Raw genomic sequence first — 14787 nt, 5'->3', positions numbered from 1 at the left:
AGGAGACCAGAATTGAACACAACACTCCAGTAGGGAACACAACACTCACTAGGGCTCAGTAGAGGGGGGGTGGATCACCTCCCTCGACCTGCTGGACACACTCTTCCCAATGCACCCCAGGATAACACTGGCCCTCCTGACTGCAAGGATGCACTGCTAGCTCGTGGTCAACCTGTCATCCACCAAAACTCACAGGTCCTTCTCAGCAGAGCTGCTCTCCAGCAGGTCAGCCCCCAACCTGTCCTGGTGCTTGGATTAATTCCTCCCCAGGTGCAGGACCCTACACTTGTCCTTGTTGAACCTCATTAGGCTTCTCTCTGTCCAACTGTCCAGCCTATCAAGGTCCCCCTGAATGGGAGCACAGCCTTTGGGTGTAGCAGTCACACCCCCCAGTTTTGTATTGTCAGCAAACTTGCTTAGCGTGTGTTCTATCCCTTCATCCAGGCCGTTGATAAACAGGCTGACCGGACCCAGTATTGATCCCTGGGGAACGCCCCGAGTACAGGTCTCCAACTGGATTCTGCTCCACTGATCACAACCCTCTGAGCTCTGCCCTTCAGACAATTCTTCATCTGCCTCACTGTACGTTCCTCTAACCTGTATTTCCTGAGCTTATCTATGAGGATGTTATGCAGTGTTGTGCAGAAAATCACGCTGTGAAAAGCCAGTGTCCACAAAGGAGACAGAAGAGTCCTGCAACTTCGTTCAAACAGAGAGAGAGACCTCTAGAGGTCACTAGGTCTCTCTCCCTTTATTCGAGTAAAGTTGCTGGAGTCCTCTGTCTCCTTTGTGGACACTGGGTTTTCTGCAGTGTCAAAAACCTTGCTGAAGTCTAGGTAGACAACATCTACTGTTCCCCCCTTATCAACCCATAACACAACGTATATTATGTATATATTTCTCTCTAGATGTGTGTGTATATATGTATATTTAACATTATTTACATATTTAACACGTGTATATTCCATCTCCAGGAGCACTCTGGGTGCACAGAAAGATCAGTGTGGTGTTTTTAGCGTGTAAATAGTCCTCTTTCACGCTAAAGGATGGGACAAAAACCGGAGAGAACATTTTCTACTGAAATTCACAGCAGGATTCGGCCACCACACAGTCCAGAGGACTAATGTCCCGGTACACTGGCGGGTAGTCAGGCAGCTGCCGGCCTCCGCAGGGACTCGCTGCTGGCCTGCACTGTCCGTACTGCTGTGCACACGCAGGCTGAGCAGCGCAGCGGCCCGCACGCCCCTCACGGGCTGCGACACCGCGACTGCCCCCACTGTCGTGACTAGGCCGCCGCACCACCTCGCGCCGCGCCTTTCCGCCAGCGCCGCGTCACTTCCGCCGGCGCAGGCAGGACGAGATGGCGGCGCTGGGCGAGCCGGTGCGGTTGGAGCGAGGTGAGCGCGCTCGCGGCCCGGACGGGCGCTCCTTCCGCTCTGCTGCGGGCGGGCGGCGGCGGTGGAGCCCCTGGCCCGGCCCGCCCCCGTCGCGCAGCCGCATGCTGTCCCGACTCCCTGGCCGTCCACCCCCGTTCCCCGGCCCGGTCTGAGGCCGCGGGGCGGCAGCGGTAGCCGTGCCGCTCTCCCGGCTTGGCGCAGGAGCTGAGCCGCTCCTCTCCGTCGTGCGCAGCCGCAGCTGATTTGAACAGCTGACCTGATTTGAACAAGTTTCCGTCGCTTCTGGCTCTTCGAGCATGTCGGTGGGACCGAACTCTTCGGCTTTGCTTTATACAGCCCCCGGAGGCTATTTTCGCGTTTCAGTTTGCCGCTGAGTTTACATGGGTGCACTCGCTTAAGGCCTTCTGTAGCTGTGTCTGCTCTGCCTTCACTGCTGTCAGCGCTTCTGCCAGCTCTTACTTAACCTGCCAACTCTTGGTTTCTGTTTCTCTCATGGGGAAACTTCATCTTGAACACAGTAGAATTCTTCGAATTCTAAATTCAGTCTGCTCAGCTGTGTATTAAGAATAATAATTTACTTGTTTTTATAGATGATAGCTGACACATGCAGGAGTCTCTCTACACTTGTTCATGATTGTCCTCTATTACCCTCTCATGTTTGTTTTCACACCATTTTTCCAGTATGCCGGCTTAATTTGTATTGTTAATACATGCAGTGTATGACTGAAATGAAGAGCAAAAGAGATAAAATATACAACATAGTCGGGTATTTTTCTGTAGTATATTTGTGACATTTATCCCCAGTTTTTAAGAAATAATTACAAATTTCCTTCAATGTGATTATTTGATACTGTGTAAGGTCCACGTGTGCTTATATAAACAATATAGATGATTGGTTTATTGGTATGTATTTAGAACAGTAGGGATTGGAAAATGAAATTTACATAGGAAATGATTATTGATAAGTAGAAATCATGTTTTTGAAAAGGAAAACAACTAGGTGAAGCATAGGTGATTGAATGATCTGACTTTTCCCACTACCATTCCCACTAGGACCACCATGGTGCTAGATGTATTTCTGTAGGTGTATAACACTGTACATACCGACTTTATTTTTCTGGTACTATCGTGTTACCTCCTGAAGAACTCAGTTTTTCTTTTTTTTGCTAGCCTTGCTTCCCATTCTACAAGTGAACCACTTGTAATGTGTGAGTTGGCCTGTAAATAGTGAGTTATGTAAGGTCTTTGCTTTACACTCCGCAGCTCATCTACTCCCTCTACTCCAAAGCTTGTTAATTAGGGCAGCTGCTGCAGCAGTGGATTAGTTGTGCTTGGAAGGTCTGCGGACTTAAAACTCAGGTCCTGTCCTTCTTCACCTCATTACCCTACCACTATGCTCTGTCCATGAAAACAAACAAATCTGCAGAGTTACTTAGGGATCAATGAAACAAAGGAGTTATTTGGTCTTCAGGCATATTGGTCTTTTTAAGAAAAGAAGAAAAAGAGAGCACCTTATAATGGGCCTACAAAAGCAAGAGCCTTATTTACAGAAATAAGAAACTATTAATTGTGTGGGGTTGACTGCACATAACCTGATGATGAGTCATAATCAGCTTGAAACTGAGTGTTACTAATGTTGTTGGCATATAGCATAAGAAAAGAGAGAATAGTGTAGAAAATTAGCTGATTTAAAATCGTTACCTTATGCTTACCACCAGGGCAATTGAAAATTCTTGTTTTCTCTTCCAAGCTGCATTGCAAACACCACCACCCAAATTCACTAGAGGGCAGGAATGAAACAACTGTTAACATTTCACTTATTCTTACAGTTTAGTGGTGACGTGATAACTCTCCATACAGCTTAGGAATCTAGAATACTTGAACATAAGCAGTGGAGGTGGTTAATTGGGAGTATCTATGAGGATGCTGTGTTTTTTCTCTTTCTGTGTTTTGCTCACGCATGCTTGGACTGGTAGCATCTTGCTGGCTTTTTCTCCCCACATTCTTTTAGTTTAAATGTTTCTCTTTTTCAGGATTTCAATCTAGTATCCATGATCACAAAAAATTATTTGTGAAGAACAGGCAATTGGTATAAAAAGGAAGAAAAGGCGAAAAGAAAAGCAATTTTTCCATTACATATGGATTCCTTTTTACAGTTAGTTTTATGGTTTCAGTTTTTTTAATTGTCCACCTCTGGAGTTACGTCTACATCGATCCTTGTTGAAATCCATCATTGGAATACTTCTATAGTATTCATTTTGGTCTCTGGTGCTGAATAATTGACTAAGATATAGTGTTTATATTGTGAGGAAGACATCTTTCAGCTGATCATATTCCAACTAATAATTCAGGAGGAAGCAAATTAGATCAACACAGCAGTCAACAAGCTTTTCTTGAAAAATGAAAGAAGGTGTGTTTTGCCAGTTATTCCCAGCAAAACTCTTTTTCCTAAAGCAATATTGCTGGGATAGATTGAATATCCAGCTTTTGACTTATGGTGCCTAATGCAGTTCAGTAGAAGAAAGTTCTGCTCAATTGCACTTCCACACTGGTATAATGTGATCCTCTCAATAACATACAATGAAATAACTGCCGGGAACAAAGTGCCCTGCTGATGGGATCTGTTGTCTGTATCTACCTGAGTAGGACGTGTGGTGTGATAAAAGATTTATTGAGTTCTGAGGATCTAACTTCCATGCTATGTCTGACTGCTCTGGGTTTGTACTTTCTAGCAATAGTTTGGTCCTTTGATCTAAAAGCCCTTTTTTTATTCAAGTGTGTCCTTTGCTTTAGTTTAGTCTAAAATGAATCCAGTTCAGTGTATCCTCATAACTTTTTGAAAAGCTAATTCTATGTTCTTAGTCTGTAGTTAATAAAAGACACAGCTGGTTTCCAAACAAACCAATTTTACCTTAGGGTGAAAAGTGCTATGTCATTAAATGATTTGTCTGTTAAGAGATACAGGTAGGAAGCATATCTAATTTAATGACAAAACACGAAGGTCAAAAAAAGATAAATTATCACATAGAGTTCTGGAGTCTTCATTTCTACAGCTACTCCTTGTATCAGTAGGTTGCTGTCACCATTTAAAATTGCTTGCAGTATCCTAGTCAGACTGATAACAAGTTTGTACACCTTACATCTTAACATAGTTCATGGATCATAGGCTCAAGAATGGCTGCGAGGAACTGCAGTCTTTATGTGCATGTAATAATCATTTGTCTGCAAACATCTGCAAGTATTTAAATGATAGCGGTGTTGTAATTCATATACTTGCTAGACATTTCTCAGTATTGTGTGGAGTGTTGTAGGATTGGAAGTGCTGTGATTGCCATTTGATCATACTACTTCAAGCTGATCAGTGGGCTACTTCATGAATTAAGATAATTTGTACTGCTGTTGCTGAACACAAGGGTTACTAGGAATGTTGGTGATTTTTCATCATCTAGAATGTCTTTAATTTCACCTACTGTTTTGGATTTTAAATGAAATACAGAGTATGTATTTGGAAATAAAAAGCTTTAAAAGCATGGTTTTTTATTTTGTAATTATACAGATAGCAAATATGTATGCATGTGTAAAATGTGTTCTCTGTAGAACATGAGATTATTAGTAGATAATTTAGATTTTGATAATGCTTTGCTTTAGATAACTGATGCTTGTAAATCTTGGAAATGCTTGCCAGAAAACACCAAGTTCTTATGGCACACAGAATCGTTAACTATCTTCAGAAATCATTTGAGCCTTATGGCTGTAGTACTTGAGTGTTTTTCCATTAAGGATTTGTTTCCAGTCCATGGATGAAGAGTCTGTGTGGTTAAGGTATACCTTGTTTAATCAACTGCACAACCTGGTCTTGATCTAGTAGTTTGTAAGATGTGTCTGATAATTCACGTGAGTGGACAGGACATCGCCCTGGGCTGTCTTGCTGGTGCACTTCACTGTAATTTCAGAACATGCACACCCCACTGCCTTTTCATCCTGTTTTATAAGTGCTCTCTTTTTACACTCATATTTTAGAAGAAGTTTGTGGCTAATGCACGTCCTCTGTGCTGATGTGGTACCATTGAGTAGATGTGTGTTCACATGAAAAACGAGTACCTAGAGGTTAATTAGAGAAAAAAGGAAGTAATGCATTTGGGACATAGAAGTGTCCCAGACCTCATCCTGTTCTAAAATAATCTGTTCATTATTTTATATAGTAGATTAATCACTGCTTTTTTATCTTTGTGATAATGAAAGTAATCCTTCCTATCTGCTTTTCTGAGAGGCTGTTCTAGATCTGTTCAAGAACTCATGTGTTTCAAAATAATCACTAATGTAACAGTTTGGAAATACAAGTGAGGGATGTGAATATATTCTACTCATCTGGCGCTGCCAAAAGAATGTCACATTGCATTTAATGCCGGTCTTGAGTCATACTGGTCTGGAATCAAATCCTTCGTGGAGTTCAGTTTCACAAAGCAGCATTTATGAGAAAATGGACAATGTGAACTCTTAGGAACAAATTTCAAGGTTTGAAGTTCAGGATTCTAGACTATGGAGATATTATCTCTCAGCTGAGAATATCAAAAGGAGTTCTGTTGGTTTTATAAGCACTTGAGGAGGGAAAAAAATAGGCCAGATAGTTCTCAGCTGTCTTCTATGGGGAAGAATTGAGTGTACCTTATTGAACTAATTTTTGAACATAGAAGGAATGTTAGACAGCATATTTGATAATATTATAGCAGGTGTTAACAAAATGCCATCCAAAGAGTAGATGAATTATGAAGTATACACTACCAATATTTTAGTACACATACCAATATTTTGGTCCTTTGCAGAAAAATCAGATTGTCTTTGCAATATGCATATGGCAGTTATAGCTGCAGATATGTTACAGGGTTGGGTTGCTATGGTTGATTTATAACAGGCTGGAAGTACAGTGTTTTATTGTAGCATTTTGTAAATACATAGTTTATGGGTAACAAAACTTAAAGCGTAGTTTTAAAGTGTGTGCAAGTGCACACACACAGACTGCTTCATCCTTAATTTAAAAAAAAAAACAACTCCCAAACATACCTTGAGATTCCTCAGGCATTCCTCATTACTAGTGCTTTTTTTTTTTTTTTTTTTTTTTTTTTTTTTTTTTTTTTGTAGACATCTGCAGAGCAATTGAATTGCTGGAAAAATTACAGAGAAGTGGAGAAGTGCCACCACAAAAGCTACAGGCATTGCAAAGGGTCCTTCAAAGTGAATTCTGTAATGCTGTAAGAGAGGTAAGTTAACTTGATGTAAGCAGTTACCTTCAGTTAAAAAAGACCAGTATGATTTACTTTTTTCTTTTTGTGCTCAGTGCAGTAAGCTGATTTTGAACTTCGTAAAGCCGTATTAAATTGACAGAGCTTAATAGAACAAACCTTATTTTTAAGTAATTTCAAAAGAAAATAATTTGAGACAGCATAGGTGTATAAAATAATGGCTTAGTAGCTGATCACTTCTTAAAGGTTATTTGGAGAGCCTGTCCTTACTGGCAGCTAAAAGGATGTTATCCAGTTGGTATGTAAGAATAGACCAAGTACCAATTGCCTGTGTTATTTTTAAGCCAAATCCATGCCATCTTTAGGTAGAGCCTTGCACCACCTCATCTTCATTCCAGGTATTCTTTTGGAGACTTTCAGGTGATTGGATATGCCTTGCTATTGCTGTTGCTGATGTTAATACTGATGATAACAGCTGGAATGATTAAAAAAAAATCTGTTAGTAGACACAGGTGTAATCTTAATGTTTTCATCCTATTGAGGACAGTGTACTTATTGCTTAGCAAGTACAAATGGTTGGCAGGGAGATGAGATGTGCGTTTGCCTTCAGTGCAAGTACCTCCTTAGCATTAATATTCTTATTGTCTCTGTGTTTTCGATCCTATTTTCTTCTTAAGATATTCAATTAGTTGCTAAAGTTGAAGGAAAATTTGGGAGTTTGCGGGAAGGGATGGGTTGTCAGCGGAGCCTTGAAGAGCTGCGCTTAAGTGTTTTTGCGTGCATCTGTATTGAAGAGTTCCAGCTTGAATCAAGCAAGAGAAAATAGTCATCATGCCTCGAGACAGCTGTGCGAGCCTAGCCATAAGCATTTCCAAAGTCATGGTGAGGTCTGAATACTGTGGAAGGAGGGAAGATTTAGGTTGAGACTGAGCAATAAAAACGCTGAGAGATTTTTTTCTTCATAGAATGTGAGATTGCCTGTTCTTGTAGTGAATCAGGGAGTAACATCAGAGGTGTGTACTTCAATTTACACATTTTTGAGTTGCACCTGATATTTTGTTATATTACCTAAGCAGAAAAATATCTGTTTTACTCATACTGAAACTGTTTTGCCTCTAAAGGTGTATGAACACGTATATGAAACTGTGGATATCAGCAGTAGCCCAGAAGTTAGAGCTAATGCAACAGCAAAGGTAAAAGCCAAACTATAACTTCCATAAAGTACAGTAGTTCATTACTTCAGGAGCAGAAGATTACATCAAATTCAGAAAGATATTATCTATATGTCTGATAAAATGGATAAGATTAACAGGTTATTAAAAGATATAACAAGTCTTGTTGTTTTTAAATTTCTTCCCTTTTAATTTTATTCTTGGAGTTCTGAATTTTTCATGCCAGTGTTAGTATGTAGGGAATTAACCTCATTTGTCTTAACATTTAAGTACTTTGAGATAAAATACGTTTTCAGCCTGCTCACTGTGTCTAGCTAAAGGGACTGTATTTAATTTCTTAAAATTGAGAAAATCTTGTTTCTCACAGGCCACGGTAGCTGCGTTTGCTGCTAGTGAAGGTCATTCTCATCCCAGAGTGGTTGAACTACCCAAAACTGAAGAAGGTCTTGGATTCAACATTATGGGAGGCAAAGAACAAAATTCTCCAATTTATATCTCTCGAATTATCCCTGGAGGTATAGCTGACAGACATGGAGGCCTGAAACGTGGAGACCAGCTGCTTTCTGTAAATGGAGTGGTAGGAACTGGTTTTCTCTTCTCTTTATGTAGCAGTAACTACTTGTTTCCACTTGAGGGGGCACAGAGAATACGCATGGCACAAGCTTCTTGTTGTCTTCTAATCTTGGCAAAATACTTCCTTTTTGTCCTCACAAAACCAATTTGCCCAGGTTTCTGTAGAGTTGTGTGCATTGTGAGTTGAGAGATAATGCTTTGATTATCTGTCTCAAAAAGGAACTGTACTATCTATGTCAGTATTCCAGATTCTGATGGGTTGTATAAATGTAGTCAAAGAATTTTGTGAAATACAAACTGCCTTCCTTTTTCATCATTCAAAGTTTCATGATGCAGATTTTTACTAAATGAGTTTTCTGCACCATCTAAGGTAAGTAGTAAATGTTGCTTTTGGCTGACCAGATTCTCATTTTTCCCAGTACAAATGCTACTGCATGATGAAAGCTGTAATGAGATGGAACTACAAGGTGGTGTTACCTTGTATGGTATTTTTTACCTTCCAGTTAACTATACTGAGCTTCAGAAGCGGGCTTTTTACTGTATTTTAGGAAGTATATGTCTAAAGTGCTGATGTGGATTTTTTTTTAGTATCCTCTTCTGAAGAATTAACAATACAAAAAGTAAAACAAAGGGAGGCTGGAAAGAGGAGGTTATGGGCAGGCTCTGACTTGAGACAGCTTTCAGTCAAATGCATGTAAATATCTCCCAAACACTTGCTTTTATTTCCAGAGAGGCTCTATGCAGGCTTAAAAATAATATTCTCATCATTACACCTGTAAACAAAATTTTATTTTAAGACTGAGGGTCAAACTAGATTCTGGGGGCTTTTGACATGTGAAAGGAATAGTGACTGGGTGCAGATACTGGGTATCTGTACTCTAGGAATTCCTGGCTAGCACAAATCTCTGACATACTTGGCTCCTGACTATTACCTGGGAGTCCAGCTGTCCTTTTCAAGAGGCATAAGAGAAATCATAGCTGTAGTGATGCAACTGTCCTTGCCTTAGCCTTCTGTTATTAGGAAGCATTGAAGGACTGGTGCAAAACTGTCTTCAGACGAGTCCTTCCTCACCTGCAGAATCTCTTAAAGACAGCAATACCACCACTCCACCCAAAACTGAACCTGATCATCAGGCAGTTGGTACAGCTAACAATGACTCTGTGTGCATGCACATGTATAAATATATATAATTGTTGTAAGAATACAGTGAGTGCATAAATTGCTGTTAAGAGCACTAATATAGTCTCAGAAAAATCATTGATATCTGATATTTACAGATGGAATGCTATCATCATAATACATGACAGGCATTTTCTTGTGATTGTAGTTTATACTTTAGTAATACTAAAAAATGCCACTGCCAAGACTGCAGGGAATATGACTGAAAAACAAGTTTATTTTTTTCAGGTGGGAGATCTTGAGTGTACTCCAGAATTTTAGGTGTTTTGATACAATTAAACAGAACTCTACAAACCTTCTATTACCAGTTTTAAACAGAACAGCCTACACATCCACTTGAATAACAAAAATTGAAACATTCAAATGTATGTGTTGTCTAAGTCTGATAGAAGAGAAATAACTTGGGTTTTTTTTAACTGTTGTTTTTCTTTCTGTGAGTAACTATAGTAACGGGGAAACCCTCCAATCAACAGGTACATCACCTGCCTTCTAGCTTCTAATAGCACCAGTGGGAGGTAGGCTTGGAGTAGTCCCGTCATTGTGTTTAATAAGTTTGAGAGAAATAAGTTTTGCTGATAAAATATATGCTGTCCCAGAATACATATTTGGATACAGTTTTTGAGAACCATTGCTTAAAAATTGTAATTAGATGGATCTAATATAATTCTAAGAAATTCCGAGAGTTGTTTTGGGAAAGCATTTTTATTCTGGTCTTCCTGAGTTGGCTATTCTTAATCAATTTAGTGGAAATGAACTTGAATGTCTTGTGTTTACTGAGAGACATGTGGAGCACTAAGATAAGCAACACACTATGTTAGTTGCTCCATTGCAAGTACCCAGTATGCACTGTTTTGCCTTGTGATGCAGGGTAACATCAAGAAGGCAGCTATCTTGCAGTTGTCTGTGGCAACTTACTAACCAAATTGAGGGTGATTGCTAAATTTAAAATGCATGCAAAAGAAGAAAACCAATATTAAATTTTAAGTAAGTATTCTCTTGAGGTTTTTTATTTTTAAGTGTAATTTCATAATTGACTAAGGTTATTATTGCACAATTTAATTGTTCAGCATAAACCTAAACAAGATTTTTGCACTATTTTTATAAAGAGATTTTTGCGCTTCTTTTGCTAATGCTAATTAGCATTTTTATCATCACATCACTTGGTTTGCTGAAACACAAGTCCTGAAATTGTGTGCCATTGTCCTTATGCAGTCTTGAAAATAGAGTACATATAAATAAATGCATAAATATATTTGTTTATATAGAATTGTATAAAAAAAAGAAAAAACTCTTTTCAGTGTGTCTTTACTAATACTAAATGGTTTATACTTTACAGAGTGTTGAAGGTGAACACCATGAAAAAGCAGTAGAACTGCTGAAGGCAGCTCAAGGAAAGGTTAAATTAGTTGTGCGATACACACCAAAAGTCCTTGAAGAAATGGAGTCGAGATTTGAAAAAATGAGATCGGCAAAACGAAGGCAGCAAAATTAACACTGTATGCAATAACTTAAAGAGAAAATATATATTCCTTTTACATTTTATAGTTTCTTTGTGACTCAGTTGATCCAATGCCTGTCATAAGACCCTGTCCTTTTCATAGAATCATGGAACAATTGAGGTTGGAGTGACTATATCTAGTCCATCCCCCATTGCCCAGCTCAGAGGAGGGCCTGCTAGAGCAGGTTGCTCAGGAGTGTGACAAGCTGGGTTTTTAAACATCTCTAAAGATGGAGACTCCAGAAGATCTCTGGATAGTCTGTTCTAGTGTTTTGCTCTCCCTTACACTATGGAGATCCATTCCTATGTTTAAGTAGAGCTTCTGGTATTTCCACTTGCGCCCATTGCCTCTTGTCCAGTCACAAGATCTACTGGAAAGAGTTAGGCTCTTCCTTTACTCCTTCCTTTCAAGCATTTACACAGATTGGTAAGATCACCTGAGCCTTCTCTTCTCCAGGCGAGAGAGACAATCCCAGTTCTCTCAACTTCTCCTTGTCTGTAAGATGCTCCAATCACTTAATCACCTTTGTGGCCCTTAACTGGATTCATTCTCATATGCCCATTTCTGTATTGGACTGGGGAGCCCAAAACTGCACCCAGCACTTGAGTTGCAGCTCACGAGGAGTGAGCAGAGTGAAAGAATCCCTCCCTTGCTGGCAGTGCTCTTTGCAGTGCTCTTTGCAGTGCTCTTTGCAGTGCTCTTTCCAGTGTAGACCAGGAGACTGTTGGGCTTCTTTGCTGCGAGGGCATGTGGTGGCTCATGGCTTGCTATTGTTCTCTGCAAGGCTGCTTTGCAGCTGGTCAGTCCCCCAGTCTGTACTGGTGGAGGCAGTTATTCCCCCCAGTGTAGGACTTTGCACTTTTCTTTGCTGAACTTTATGGGACTCTTGTTTGCCCATTTCTCCAGCCTGCTGAGGTCCCTTTGAATGGTTCACTGAGTGTGATCTGTCCCATCCCTTGGGTTGTTAATGAAAACGTGCGAGAGTATGGACCACAGTACAGGCCCTGGGCTGCATTGGTAACGAGTGGCATCCGGCAGGATGTTTTTCCACTGATCACAACAATCCTCAGCAGTTCAGCCAGTTTCAGAATGTTTTCAGTCTCCTTGTGTTTCACAGTTCAGGAGGAATGTGTAGGTTTAGAATGGCCTAAAATGCCCTGGAAAAGCATATATGGTGGTATTTCTATTGATTTTTTTTAGTAAGTCTTGTGTCAGACTTTTAAGCAAGAAAGTGAATTTACAGATTTTTCAAAAGCATTTAATAAGACATAATTGTGCAATCAGCATCCTTTTTTTTCCTGTTTTCTTTTGACATTACTTAGCATAGAATCTGCAGGGGGTTTTGCTGACTGATTTTTGAAAAAAAAAAAAAAGATTCTTATGTAGCAGTATTTTGGCACTTTTCTTAACAATATGTTATATGTCAACTACAAAACCTAATCACAATCTACTATGTAGCTGATAATGATACCAGATTTTGTAATGTTTTTGGTGAGTATATTGTTTTTACACTTCTGCTAAATTATAATTCAGTACTCTGGAAATTGTATTACCTCTCCTGTAAATAATTTACAGTTGGTGTTCTCATGTAATGATGTTGTAATAGCCAACATTTACAAATTTGCAACAATCATTCCTGTAATTTACATTACTTTAAACTAATTTTAAAGCAGTTAAAGGGCAAAACATGATTGCTGTATGCAGTTGTGGATTGACTCTCTAGATGTATTTTTCTATTGAGAAACAGAAGATATATAAATGCAGTGCAAAAGAATTCCAGATGTTACCCTGACTTTCTGTTGTTAAAAAGAAATTAATTGTCATACTATTCTTGTCTTTTTAGTATCTTTTATTGTAGTCTTATTTGCATATTGAATGTATTGGTTCTGGAATTGTTAGTACCGAAATTACTGATTGTTATTGTTATAAGAGTAAAATGTTCTGAGTCTTATATGCCAGGTTACTGTGACATGTGGACTTGTCTGGGGTTTTATTACAGACTGCTTCTGACTTGGGGGATTCTTATTTGTACTATGGAAGTACTACATCACCATTGCTAAATAAGGACATCTCCATCTATAAACAATTAATGTCTTATCTCATGTATGCTTGATGGTGGCATGGGTTTTGTGTACCGTTTTGAAAATTTCTGGACAGAGATCCACTTTTTGGAATCTACCAGGTTTGATGCTGTACTTGTGTAGTTTGGGTTTGGATCGGGATTTTTTAAACTTCACCTTTTGAAGAATTAGCTTCATTGTCTACTGGGTGTCAGTTCACTTGTATGGCAGCTATGAGTACATGCTAATTGACTGTTAGTAACTTGATTTTTAGAGGCTTAAACTGAAAAGTGCTGTTATTGCTATGTGGCTAATCCCTAGTCTTATTTCACATGAAGCGATATGTGAAAGAAAGGAAAGGGTTAGTAATCTAAAAATGACACCTTGAAGCTTGTGCTTTGTCAGTTGACCTATTTAAAAAGAAAAAAATGTGATTGCTATGGGCAAGTGAGAAATGTGATTGCTTTCTGCATGTTTGTAAGCATGGTAAGCCTGCAAAGAGAAATTTGGAAGATACTGGTAATTTGAAAATGCAGTATGAATATTTATCAGTTAGATGACACTGAGCACTGAATTGCATGGTTGGTTTTATGTCATAGGCCTCTTTCAAAAGGCCTCATGTTACTGATACAACCATGTTGTTGAACTGTATATTTTTGTGGAACAGCTAATGTTTAAAGTATTGAGACCAAAATCACAAGTTAGACCAATTGTGGATGTGTTTTAATTTAATTGTTAATTAGTAGAGATATGTTTTAGAGCTATATATATATTACAGAAAGGTATGGATACAAGATAGGAATGATCATTTTACAAACCGTATCCCTTGTATTACTGAACAAGAGGTGTGTTTTGTTACTCTGATGAAATATTTACTTTAGTGCAGCAAGAGCTGCTAAATGCAGTAGCATTTTCATTGTGAATTGTAGCATTTGGTTATGGTTTGTCAACTACTACAAAATGTGGAGAGGTGTATCTGGGCATATAAATAGTACATGTAGAATTTGATAAAATGTTTTTAAATTGCAGTAAAAAAAAAATCAATAACAAAACTAATTGATAATCATCTTTGATACTATGAGAACCCTTTCATAATAAGGACAGGGTTGATTAAATACTCCAAGAAACTTGATCTCTGTTACTACTGAGCAGTGCCTGTACTGTGTTAATATGCAGTCCATACACACTTGTCATACTTGGGTATACAAACAGATTAAGAAGAGGTATGATTTCTGCAAGTAACTTCTGCACCTGCTGCTGCTGTGAGGGATCTTTGGGTTTTATCAACAGAAAAATAAAAGTTCAATCTCACATGCACTGTGTTTGTGTGTTTTTCTTCTGACTTTCCATTTTGAGTATAAGTTTCAGACTGCTTTAATTGGCTGTTTATAGTCTCGAGGGCATAACGTAAACACCCACATGTGTGTGGGCATCCGAAGAGAGAAACTTTAAATCTGTGATTAGTTTGTCTCCTGGTTGCTTTTGAACCTTCCATTTTCTACCCAGCGTTTTGTGATTTGCCGGAGAAAAACAGAGTGCTATAAGGTATCTATAATAGTTTGAACTTCCTGCATTTTTTGGAAGAAAGCTACATAAACTCAATGCATATTATTCTGAGTCAGATATTATCTTTTAGTTGTTTGAATCAAGTATCTTAAGTAATGAG

General features: G+C 38.9%; 1 protein-coding gene across 2 annotated transcripts; it reads left to right on the top strand.

Moving 5' to 3' along the window:
* Positions 1 to 1351: 1351 nt before the first annotated feature.
* LIN7C (lin-7 homolog C, crumbs cell polarity complex component) lies at positions 1352 to 14432 on the top strand. Of its 2 annotated transcripts, XM_082284285.1 has the most exons (5): positions 1352 to 1397; positions 6537 to 6655; positions 7759 to 7830; positions 8177 to 8386; positions 10899 to 14432. In XM_082284285.1, exons 1-5 carry the CDS (start codon positions 1361 to 1363, stop codon positions 11052 to 11054), a joined length of 594 nt encoding a protein of 197 aa, XP_082140411.1. In that variant the 5' UTR covers positions 1352 to 1360; the 3' UTR covers positions 11055 to 14432. The 2 variants fall into 2 exon arrangements, with proteins under 2 accessions (XP_082140411.1, XP_082140412.1); XM_082284286.1 differs by lacking the exon at positions 7759 to 7830.
* Positions 14433 to 14787: the final 355 nt, after the last annotated feature.

The sequence above is a fragment of the Coloeus monedula genome, assembly GCF_965178545.1.
Source record: "Coloeus monedula genome assembly, chromosome: 6".
Classification (NCBI taxonomy): Eukaryota; Metazoa; Chordata; class Aves; order Passeriformes; family Corvidae; genus Coloeus; species Coloeus monedula.
Note: the sequence above shows the minus strand (reverse complement) of the source record. Positions and strands in the feature narration are given on the sequence as shown.